We start from the raw sequence: 12,049 nt of genomic DNA, 5'->3' as shown, positions 1-12,049 counted from the left end.
CAGAGAATTTCTTGTCTGCATGCATGCGTGCAGAACACTGTGCTTTCCAATTACAGATCCCTGGCTTGGCATCTACATGCTCTATCCTCACAAAGCTCTCGGCACTGCTGGGACAAGAAACCACTAAATCACATCATTATTTGGATTACATAATGGGACCACCGACCCATGCTGCATGCCCCAGATAGGGCAAGTGGGGATGTTTACAACAGACAGACTCAAGAGGTGGTACACTGTGGCGGCACCGTCTGGGTCACCATTATCAAAGAGTGGACTGCAGGTGTCTGATGCCGGTGTGGCGTGAAAAGGAAAGCATGCATGTTTACAGTCTGCGTTTCCCAGCAGCACCGGTGGTCAGAGCTGTTTACTGGCAGTGATGCGAGCTGGGAGGGGGGTGAACGTGCAGACAGCCACTGCTCTCCTGTACCTGTGCAGGATTTCAAACACACCAGCTGTTGCTCGCCTCGCACTTTATGAGCGGGCAAGTGTCCGGACAGCTATCAGATCTAAGTTGCTATTCGTGCATGATGTGGAGAGCACTCCTCTACCTCCTGTGCATGTCTGGGGTGTCAACTAGTGCATAAAAGTTATGTAACTCCAGCTGAACAGTAGCCTAAGTTAGCTTTGAGGCTAACTAGTTCCCCGACACACTCACCTCGGTCTTGGTTATGCGGTGCCGGGCCAATTTCACGACAGCGAAATTGCCCTTTCCTAAAGTGCGCTCGATGTCGTAGAAGCCCACTCGGACGGGACCCCGGATCTGCGGCTTTTGGACACTGTCAGCCATGACCATGCTGTTCTAAATGGGACTGTTTGTGTGGAGAGGAGTAGGAGAGGTAGCCAGACGAGCCGAGAGGAGGAGGAGGGGGACACACGAGGGGCTCACACGGGCTTGCCTGAGCAGCTACAGATAAAGACGAAAGGAAAACAAACCGCCCGCCGCTCCTGCCGCCGCCGCCGCCGCCGCCGCTCGAAGCGTGTCCATTAAAAATAGACAAAGTTGATTTCTGTGTCGCCCCGCCAGCTTGAAGCGCCAATGTGGCGACACTCTCCCGTCAGTGCTGCGATACGAAGCAGGCCATTTGCTGAGCCCCGGGGCTGTCACACCACGCTATCCAGCACAATGGAGCTATAATATTTCAGCTCGAGGTGCCTCTATCAGCTACAGCGCACACGAGTTGACTTGCAAAGAGGCATCATGTTCTCTGGTTGACGTGTATTGACGTCAAAGCCATAGGGGTATTTGTACAGGGGGCGGGGCTACGGAGCCGCTCCACACTTCAGTGCCAATTGGTTGCCAAGACAACCAGACCCACCTCTTACGTCAACCGGTAAAATTGCTATTCTGAAATCTGTTTGCTCGCCTGCTCTTCTTGATTGCACGCATATGTAACTTTGAAGTTTTGCCCCGCAGGTGTTCCTGGAGCTTTTGTCGGTTGCAGGTGAAAAATGCGGCCGAGGAGGAGAGTTTGGAGCCTGAAGCCGCTGCGTTTACCTGCTCAGAGCTGTGGGCCAAGGGAGTCTGACCCCCCCTAAACCCTTACATTTCATTTCAAGAAACTGTACGATTTAAAATTGTGCAGTAATAGAAGGGTGGACTTAACTTGATATTATTGTTTCAGAAAATGTTTATCAGTTCTGGCTGGTAGTGCAAAATAAGGTTTCAAAGGGGACAAATTTATTTCTGCACACAGATTTTACTTGAACCTGCATGAAAGTAGTTTTAAAACATCTTGGAGAACTAAGCACAGATCCTATGCAGCTGTAATTTGCTTCAGATCGTTAAGCCTCTAGATGTAAACCCACAGAGACCCGATTACGTCAAGGGCTCTATAGAAGCCTCAGCATCACTTCCAGGACTCCCTGTTCTTTAGGCTGAAGGCACCTCTTAATAAACACTGCCTGCATGTTTGTTTACCTCTGCTGAATAGATATTGCTGGTATTACAAGGTGGATGAACAGCAATCTGTAAAGTGTACTGTGTTAAAGCATTCACATGGTAAGAATAAATGCACGGTGCAAACAGTGACATTTCAATAATTAAAAGAAGTAATGGTGATCTATTTTTAGAGCAATGCAAATTTATGGACAGCATTCATTGTGATCAGTTGAGCCCACCACCACCAATTAAAGAGAGCAATATGCAGGATTCTAAGTCATTCCGAGAAAAATACATTTCATTGCACTGCATATCTGCCTATACGTAGTTTAATCTATGATAAAATGTAAAAGGTGCATCAAATATACAGCATTATATAATGTAAAATGCAGAGTCCTGATGTAAAACCAGACATTTTACCAGCCACAAAGGCACTTCAGTCAGCTGCACGACAGCACCATCTTTTGGTAAAAGTAGAACATTGACGCAAGACCCACGTTTTCTGTTCAAAGCTGTTCTTAGAACTATGATTCCCACCCGTTTAATGTTACAAATATATTCACCCACCCACACAAATGTCAGCCAAATGAAAATACAGCCGGATCATTATTAAGTGGGAAGTATTGAGCCCAAAAATATCAAAGTTGGATGAAGGCCACGTTTAAACCCAGCTGTGGGTTTTCTTGTGTCGTGTCAGGGGACGGTCTCACAGAGAGGAGAGCAGATTGCTAAGCGGGCAGGCCGAGCAGTGCTGCGAAGGCCTCTGCTGTCACGCATGGACTTCCTGAATGTAAGAGTTCCAGATGTGCTTTTGGCATTTCCTGTCAAACATTCTCCAAGAACACACTCAGCCTCTCCTCTCTGGGCTCGCTACATCTTTCCAAGACACCAACCCGACTGCTCACTCAGGACACACTTTGAAATAACTCAGGGATTTGTGAGCAGGTTTGTGAGTTCAGGAGTGATTTTTAGACATTTACAAGAAAATCAGTTTTGCAGTTGGATCCATTGTGACCTAATCCAACTCAGTCACACATAAAAGGTCTCTTTATTGTCAGATCAGAGGGAGGCCGGAGCTGCCCACATCGTCAGGTGGAGTCAGGAAAGCTGCTGGCTTTGTGGTTTTACTTTGATCAGCACAGTTCTGTCATGAGTGTTTCCGTGTGCACCGTCCTGTTCTCTGGCATCAGGGTCCAAACAGGAAACCTTACACAAGGATGACACCACTCTAGAGCGACATGGTCAAAATGGACTGAACAGCAACTTCTTGTTCTTTTGTTTCTCTCAAAATTTGATGACGTTAAAATGCGAGGGAGTTTAGTTTGGGATTGTTTACAAAATGAGTAATCTGGCATGACTTCTCTGTATTTGCACTTTGTTATAATCTACTGTGTCAAATTTAGAAGCTAAACTGCCTCATTAACGTTCATCAATTTTCTCATTGTCTCTTCAAAACTCAAAGCTCAGGGTAAACTTGCATATATTGCCAGAAATTCAGACAAAGCGCACAAGTGGATTCAAGTGAAATAGAACGCATGCAACTTCACCTGATCCCCTCTCAGTCGCTCAACAGTGGGTCAGTCCTGAAATTCTTAGATCAACCCTCCACCTCATCCTGCACACATGCCACAGTGTCCTTGGGCAAAACATTGAGGCTCAACTTACTATCAATAGTGCGCAAGCACATTGCGTTGCAGTGTCTCTTTTGGTGTGTGAGGTAATGTAAAGTGCTTTGAGACTGTTGAATTTTCAGTTCACTGTGTATTTGCTCTACTGAGACATTCATTTGATTATTTTAGGAATAAAACAACTGTGAACATTTATTCAATAACCTTAAAAGCGACACAACTCTTAACACAACAGTATGTATGAAATAGTCCATCACTGTCCTCGTGTTTTACAAACATGAGTCAAATGTGGCCATTGAAAAGGCCCAAAGTATCTGTCACCATGTAGTTCCTCGATCGCCTTCTTTTTTTTTTTTACATTCCTAGCTACTAGCCTACATCCTCAAGCTCCTCCACAGCCATTACATTTGGGTCATGACCAAAAGAATAAGATTGCGGACACAAGTAACTGAAATGTTTTCTCTGCACGGCGGTAGGTCTCATGCTTCCTGACAAAGTGAATGGCTTGACCGCTCAGCAAGGGTCAGAGTAGAACTGCTACTCCTCCACATTCAGAGGATCCATTTGAAATGGTTCAGGAGTGATATCCACTCCATGGCCAGACTATATCAAATACTTCACAAATGCTTTAGGAATTTGCACAGAAATGTACTTTGTGAATGATTTCAGCTTGACTGATCAAGTTAGCATTAGAATTTACAGTTTGTCTGTTGGCTGTTACAGTTTTCAGGCCATTTACATGACTTATATATGGTGCTTACTGTTAGTGGTGAATGTGTGCGTTTGTGTGTAGTTGTAACTGTATCTGGAGGGTTGGAGGGATGGATTCACTGGTTTTTTTCGTTTTTTTTGTTTGTTTTGTAATGCGTTTAGTTTGTGTTCAGTACTTTGTGTTGCTTCTATATGAAAAGTGCTTTGCAATACATTTTGATTGACTGATGCCATTTTGCAGCTTTAATTTGTGACTGAAATGTTTTGACTTCACCGATATGAAATTCGATAAAGATATCCAGGTGCCATTTTGTTTAACTCTGAAAATTAATTAACACATTTATTTGTTGTGCTTTGTTTATGAAATGCCCATAAAACAGAAGATAATTATATTATATTCAACTACACTTTGCGTTGAGGACTAATGATGGGCTTTACACCGACCAGCCATAACATTATGACAAGATGTCTTTTCCTCTACTGCTCAACAAACTGCAATTTGTATTATCATTCCTGTCTATCAGAATTAACATGGATGCTGGAACTGACCACACATGTAATGGTTAATTGTTGTTGAAACTGTGCTGATAAAAAAAAAAAAGAGTAACATGTTTCTCAAATTGAGAACACTTGAATCATTGTAACAGCTAAATTTCAGCATGCAACTATTGGCTTTTGGCAGGCAGATCAATAAAGCTCAGTGTACCATCACCATGTTGTTGATTCTTCATACAATTTATTAACAATTAGCAACTAAAATAAAATAATTTTCAAAACCTGAATATGAAATCGTAGTGGATTAAAAAAAAAAAAAACTCTTGAAGCGTACAGTTCTGAATGTAGAAATACACACAGATGAATAATATTTGTTCTGACAACCTGTACAAATAAGTCCGGGCCCTCACAGCCGTGTCAACAGTAATCCAGCCCCACCGCGGTAGCCGGCGTGGTGTAAAAGATGACAGACACAGGGAGCAATTTGCGCGTTCCTCTTTTTAGCCGGCTCTTAATCTTTGGCTGGTGAGAGGTCGACAAAACCTTGCAGAGACCAGATAGCCATCAGCTGTGTTATCCATAGATCTCATTTTCCACCCACCCAGTCTGACTGTGGCATCGCCCGCTCTGAGCTCTGCTGGTCTCGTAGATGTCGTTGGTCACAAAGCCGCTCTCTCTGTTCACACATGGCACGTTCTCATAATCGCCACACTGCGGGTCATGGAGAGGGGCACACGAGTACTTCTTCATCATGACTGCGGGCACGCTGCTGCCCAGAGCAGTGTGAGGCAGTTTGGTAATGTCACTGAAGGCGTAAGGTCCTTGTATGGGGCAAGGTGCAGCAGCTGTCGCTTTCCATTGTGTTGATCTGCTGATGTGGTTTTTTCGCTCAGTTTTCCTCCTGGATACAAAACAAAAGACGAAAGAAAATACAGTTAGAATCATCACAACAAGGCTGAATCACATTAGATTAAACAAAATGCTTTATACATGACTGAAGGAAATAATGCTACAAGTCTGACTGCAGTAACCTCTAGATCTCTGCTTTGGTAATCATGAAAGAAAAATCCTTGAGATCTTTTCTGACTGGGCTGCAACAAATTCCAGAAGCTTTTTCCAAACCACGTTGAAAGAATAACAGATATTCCTGCAGAACTAGTCATAGAACCTTATGTTAATTTTGAACATGATCAAAAATGTTTTTCTTTTTTCTACTTCAGTTGAATTTTGACCTTTATTTAATACATTATTTTTTTCTTTTGTAAAAAAACAGTATTATTGCGTTCCTTTTTGAAACCTTTACTATCAGTCAGTTTTATAAACTCTCACAAAAGTGTCAGTACCTTTTAGCATGCTGTCTGTAGCAGAAGAACCCCGCAACCGCAATCAACAGCAACAGCAGAGCAGGGATAGTCGCATAAAGGATGTAGGAAACAGGGAAGGTGCCATCTGAGAAAGAAACTGCAAAGAAAAGCAAATATTATGGCTTTACTTATACTTAATTTCACTTGTGACTTTAAGGATAATAATTTGGGTCTTACCTGATGACTCAGGCAGTGCCATTTTTATCCTCTCATCAATTTCTGTTGTTGGTAATATGTTTGGCTTCAGAGAGGGAACTGAAAGAATTCCACATAAACACACACTGTGAAACCAATGCAATACACAATATAACTTGTATATAAAGTTTAACACCATGAAACCACTGCAGACTAAAGCTGATCAAACAGTAAAATAAAGATACAATAAACATTCAGGTTGACATTTTTACAGCATAGAACTATAAAAATCAACCTTCAGTCCACGATTATTCAGTGCAAGAGATTTCATATATTCCTAAAATCTAAATTAACTCTGATTTCTTTTGTCTCAATTGTTTTTAATATATATTTTTTCCTGAGTAGCTTCTGTTGCGGAGATGAAATCTGAAATATACAAAGTAAACACCACAAACATTTATTAATTTTAAGCACTATTCAGATGCATCACAGAAAAAAGAAATACAATGAAAAACTTCCTTAATACATTTTCGATTTATCCCCAAAAAAAAAAAAAAGATTTTTTTTTTGTCTTTTTCACTTCCGTGCAAGGAAAATCGCACTATCAGAAAATAATTCATCAAGTGATTCGCTCTTTGATTCTTTCTCTCTTTTTTTTTTTTAAATCAGAAGCCAGTAAATACAATCTTTGACAGAGCTACAGTGAACAAATTAAATGTAAATGCTTCAGCTTTCGCTTCAGACCTATTTCTCTCAAATATTGTTTACAAATTTAGACGCAGCAGGATTACTGCAGCGGTGGGCCTCAGGCTGATGATGCAGAGCGTCTCAAACATGCTCAGTGGGTGACATGTCCGCTGAATATGCTGGTTATGCAAGAACTGGGATGTCTTCAGCGCCCAGGGATTGGGTTCAGACATTTGCAACATGGGGCTGAGCAGTACCAAAGATGAATGGCACAACAATGTACATCAGGATCTCGTCAAAGTGTCTCAGTGTTTTCTAAATGTGTGTGTCAGTGCACACCTGTGTCTGTTGTCTAATCAGCATCTTGATATGCCTGTGAGGTGGACGGATCGTATACTCAAAAGAGAAAGACAATTTTGTTAACAACATTTGAGAGAAATATTCCTTTTGTGTACATAAAAAAAACATCTTAGATTCCTTGAGCTCAGCTCAAAATGGGAGCAAAATCCAAAGTATTGCTTTTACATTTTTTTCCATGTACTTTATCCGAGTATAAGACAGAAAGTAAAAGAGTCCCAATATTGGACTAAGGTGGAGATCCCAATCATTTGTGGCTGCGTTTCCTTCCAAATTGTAGGGAAATTTGGTTATATTTACCAGAGTTTATCTTCCATTGTGAAAGTATATCATAAGTATTGAACTAGGTGTTGAAATAATTACCTTTTCAAAACCATTAAAATATTTAGAGATGCATCATTGGCTTTTGGTTTGGCTTTTGCAGGAGAAAATTGAATAAAAAGGCACATGTGATCAAAATTAGGAGTATTTTCATCTTTCTTGATCTGATTATTATTAAAACTGTTGTTATATATATATTTTTTTTAATTTCCTGTTGAAAGATCATGAAAGAAAAGAACACTGTACCTGTGCGTGCTATATTCCCTTCTCCTGTAAAAACAGGCATTTTTTCTGTGAAAGGCAGAAAAAGTAATAAAAATAGGATCACTATACATAAAAATCACAGAGTTAATGTAAAAATAAAAAGTCTTCAAGTGTCAGGTAGCTGTTAAACTGAGGGTAATGTAATGCTGGCAGAAAGCAGAGCCGAGCAGTAATAAAGCCAACTAACTCCAGTACTGTACATGACGAGTTTGAACCAAGCTGTTGACAGCAGTGGACATGTTTTCTCCAGAAAGTGAAATTTCGACTTTGTAGCTTTAAGAAAAAAAAATCAAACCACGGGTACCGCATGTCAATATTTCCCAGCAGCACACGGCCAGGGACAACACATCGTCTGTGATCCACTGCCTCACCTTCTGGGTATTTGCAAACAAAGTTGTTCTTGGAGTTGCAGTTGTCGTCATTCCACTGGAACAGGAAATGACCTTCTTCATCAGGTGGCGCAGAGGGCTGGTGGTACAAAACCACACACATCTCCCCGCCACATGACGGCTCGTCCCAGTGCCAGTTCCTACAGCGAACAAGATTCACAAGTTTAAACCTCGTGTCCCTTTCAAATGAGATAATTTCACATTCGCCATGCACTTTTGTGTTATGTCTGTTTCAATCCAACATTTCTGCAAAGGACTTCAGACATTCCTTCACGCCCACACAAGCACCATTCAATCCAGTATTCTCTAAGTCACAGCTGACTACAGCCTTTTTCCACGTCCATTTTTAGTGTTGTCTGTCCCCAAAGAACCCTCACACTCTTTCACTGATACAGCTGGAACAAAATAAAAGAAAAAAGAAAAAGAAAAAAAAATTCGAGAAACCTGAACTTGGCCTTGCTTCCATCCAGCCAGTAGTACTGTGAAGGACAACCTGGGCTGGCGGTCCCTGCCCTGTACCGCTGTGGGCTGCGGCGGAGCCCGATCCAGAAGTCTCCATCTCCAGCCTGCAGCTGCTGAATGAACCTTTCTATCAGCCGCTGCTCGTTCTCTGTCTCAATGCTGAGCAGCTCCCCTCCATCCACCCTGCAGGCCTGCCTGGCATCCTCGAAGGTAAGCCTCCGCTTGCTGTCCTGGATGTAGGACACCTTGTAGCATGGACGCTCCGTCCCACGCCGGCAGATTCTTTGGCCTGGACACAAAAGCGAGCATATCAGGAAAAGACCAGACAAAAACTTGCATGTAAAGATTCTCAACAACCTTCACTGTTGTAGAAAAATATGAAACCAAAATGTTTGGGTTGCATTGTTTTTCAGTGTCTTCCCACTAAATGTGGGCAAAGCAAACCATGTGCTACTGAAATTGCAGAGCAAAACCTCTACTTTAAAGAGCTTAAAAAGGAAATGTTTTTTTTCATGGTCTGATCTTGTGCAAGTCTGAATAGAATTGATGCTTTGGGGCTTTTCACAGACAACAAAAAAAGAAGACAATGATGAAATGTATTTATTTAGGCCACATGATAATTAGTCTCTCCTTTCAGTGGTTAGCACCCGGCTCAGTCAGTAGAGCATGAGACGCTTAATCTCAGGGTTGTGGGTTTGAGCCACATGTTGGACAAATAGCTTTGGGGAAAGTTAAAGAGACGGATTTGGATCACAGGTTTGAATCCCACTGCTGACAGGTCGCCACTGAGGGTAATTCAGCATGACCCTTGACCTAAACTACTCCCTAGTCGCCGTATCATGGCAGCCCACTGCTCCCAGGATGCACAGCTAGAGATACACTAAGAATGGGATGGGTTAAACGCAGAGAAGTAGTTTCCCTAAAGAAATCAATAAATGATGCATCACTTCTTTTTCATGGTGAGAAAATGGTAGTTTCAAATACTGGCTGGGCTTTTCTGTGTGGAGTTTGCATATTCTTCCTGTGCATGGATGTATTCCCTCCAAGTACTCTGGTTTCCTCCTACAGTCCAAAGACATGCATGTGCGGTTCATTGTTGACAAGGTTTTGATTCCATGCTCGGCCTCCAATTAGGATTTTGCGTGTTATCTCTGTGTTTGTGGGTTTCCTCCAGGAGCTCTGAATTTCTCCCACATTATTGTATGTTTCCATTTAGGACATTTAGAGACTGACAAAAGATCTAAAGTGTCCCCTGCTCTTTCACCCATTCATCAGCTGAGATAGGTTTCCACCCTCATAATTGAACTTAAACTTAAACTTAGCATTAAAAAGTTGAATCCCTAAATTTTGAAAGCATTTCTCTTCAAAAATGTTTAAATATGGCAAAGTATCCCAGTTAAACATAAACGTCAGAAACAACAAAAGTAGCACGATATTTCAAAATTTAAAATGTGACTGGGCAGTGTCTCATTTGTAAAGCTGTTTGTTTATAACTTTTTACAAAAAAGTAAATAAGGCATTCATTGTTCATTGTCTCTCTCTAATTAGACCATCCACTGAAAACTTTGTAAGTGTGAAAACACTGTATACAGAACACAGATGCAAAAAGTTTTTACTCAAATTAAGAACAATATCAAAATGTTGCATGCAGTAAACATTTTTCATTTGAGCGACTTCATGCTTCTCTGATAGTTTATTCTGGTTTTGTGCTATTTTATGCCATTCTATGCTGGTCTTAAATTGGTTCATCACGGTCCGATGCTGGGTTATGGTCATCTGAAATGGTCTGACACTGGTCTAGTGAAGGTTTATATGGATCTCATGTTAGTCTGATGCCTGCCAATGTTGGTTTATTTCTGATCAGATATTGATTTAGGCTAGTCTATCCTAGTTGGATCCTGGTTTACACTGGTCTGTTATGGTCTGATACTGGTCGTACTGATATGATGCTTGTTTATGCAGGTCTATTATTGTCTAATACTGGTTTATAATGATCTGATTGTAGTCTAAGCCTGACTTTGCTATTTATTTCAGCATTAGATCATGGAGTCAGACTAATGTGGTGAAATATCTTAACAGTACTGAAAGTGTTAAATTACTTGAATTTTTGACTTGAGATAAGTGACCTGCTTTGTCAGTAGCCTGTTGATGTCCTTCAGTGCCACATCACGTGTTTCTGATTCTGCCTGCAGGCTGTTTGTCATTACAGAGCTCACATCTCACTCTTTGCTTTATACTTCCTTCACTTTAGTTTACTCCAGCATTGAGCGCGCGCCTCTAATCCATTAAAAACCATAATAACATTAAACGTGACTCATAGTTTAGCGACGCAACCAGTTTGGAAACTTTTTTTCCCCCGTGAAACAAAACAAATCGAGGGACTATCAAGGTGATAAAATAAAAAAAGAAAAAATAAACAACGTTTCAATGCTCAAAAATGAAACTTTTCGACCTGTTTGCGACGTGAATCCTTACCATTTATTTTGGAAGCCGATCCGGGGTGAAAGAACACGGCGATAACAGTTCCGAACAGCCTCATAAAATCCATCTCTACATGTTCAACCCGGTGTGCAGGACGACTCCTATCCCGTTCAGGTGTGATTTAGTCTGTTGAAGGGAGAAACTTTGTAGATAAACACGTTTACAGCCGGAGCGAGTCCGTCCGTGCGTGTGCGTGCAGCCAGGAGCGGCTCTGCTGCTGCAGGAGGCGTGCTGCATATGGCGCCTGGATGAGGGAGGAAAAGCCACTGGGCTCAGATAGTCCCTTTTTTTTTCTTATAAGGGAAAAACGAAATTTAACTCCCCTGAGTTCTCTTTTACTGCAGAACGGACCACAGACGCATGAAACTGTGTTGTTTTTTCTTGTTTTCGCATAAAGTGTGTGGGGCTACAACATAAATCCTGCAAAAGTCACACATCACTTAGAGTAAAGTCAGGATGAATAGAGCTCTTTGTGCAAACAGTGTGTATCATGTGCCCTGAATTAAAATCATTAATGAGTATCACCCAGACACAAGCATGGCTGCGTGCTGTCTGTGGGGGAAACAGGTCAGAGGACAAACAGATGCACAAAAAAGAACCAGACTGACTTCTGTACTGCAGCTTGTAAAAAGTCACAACTCAGTTTTCCCCCCTTCACCACTCTGATCTGATGCGATACAGCTTATTTCATTTCATTGACCACATGTGTGAGGCTTTTAAAGAAACCCACAAGTAAAGTAAAAGTAAGCTTTTTATAGTGAAACTGAGTCAGATCACAGACAGACACACTAAGGACACAAGTGAGATAGGGACAGGAGAGAGAGAGAGAGAGGGAGAGAGAGAGAGAGAGAGAGAGAGAGAGAGAGAGCAGGAAAG

General features: G+C 41.7%; 2 protein-coding genes across 3 annotated transcripts in view; both read right to left on the bottom strand.

The window, feature by feature from the left end:
- The window catches only part of sik2b (salt-inducible kinase 2b), a 53,933-nt gene extending 53,071 nt beyond the window's left edge, over positions 1 to 862 (bottom strand). Inside the window, exon 1 of one of the 2 annotated variants that reach the window (XM_030107843.1) lies at positions 656 to 862. In XM_030107843.1, coding sequence (XP_029963703.1) covers positions 656 to 793 — 138 coding nt within the window. In that variant the 5' untranslated portion in view covers positions 794 to 862. The remainder of the gene's footprint in view (positions 1 to 655) is intronic. The other variant, XM_030107844.1, reaches the window with a different exon arrangement.
- A 4,070-nt stretch (positions 863 to 4,932) lies between these two features.
- laynb (layilin b) lies at positions 4,933 to 11,395 on the bottom strand. The gene is made up of 7 exons (XM_030108610.1): positions 11,168 to 11,395; positions 8,675 to 8,981; positions 8,213 to 8,370; positions 7,824 to 7,868; positions 6,255 to 6,332; positions 6,057 to 6,174; positions 4,933 to 5,614 (listed from the first exon to the last, which is right to left on the bottom strand). The coding sequence occupies exons 1-7, from the start codon at positions 11,238 to 11,240 to the stop codon at positions 5,287 to 5,289; spliced, it is 1,107 nt and encodes a 368-aa protein (XP_029964470.1). The 5' UTR covers positions 11,241 to 11,395; the 3' UTR covers positions 4,933 to 5,286.
- Positions 11,396 to 12,049: the final 654 nt, after the last annotated feature.

The sequence above is a fragment of the Salarias fasciatus genome, chromosome 14 (assembly GCF_902148845.1).
Source record: "Salarias fasciatus chromosome 14, fSalaFa1.1, whole genome shotgun sequence".
Taxonomy (NCBI): domain Eukaryota; kingdom Metazoa; phylum Chordata; class Actinopteri; order Blenniiformes; family Blenniidae; genus Salarias; species Salarias fasciatus.
This window is presented reverse-complemented; position numbering and strand designations above follow the sequence as displayed.

Bases quoted from the DNA above. Each gene is read 5' to 3' on its own strand.
- laynb (XM_030108610.1), bottom strand. From the start codon at position 11,240: ATGGATTTTATGAGGCTGTTCGGAACTGTTATCGCCGTGTTCTTTCAC. The intron at 7,869-8,212 runs GTGAGGCAGTGG...TGCCTTTCACAG, and splicing joins TGTTTGCAAATACCCAGAAG to AAAAAATGCCTGTTTTTACA. The intron at 5,615-6,056 runs GTACTGACACTT...TTTTGTATCCAG, and splicing joins TACAGACAGCATGCTAAAAG to GAGGAAAACTGAGCGAAAAA.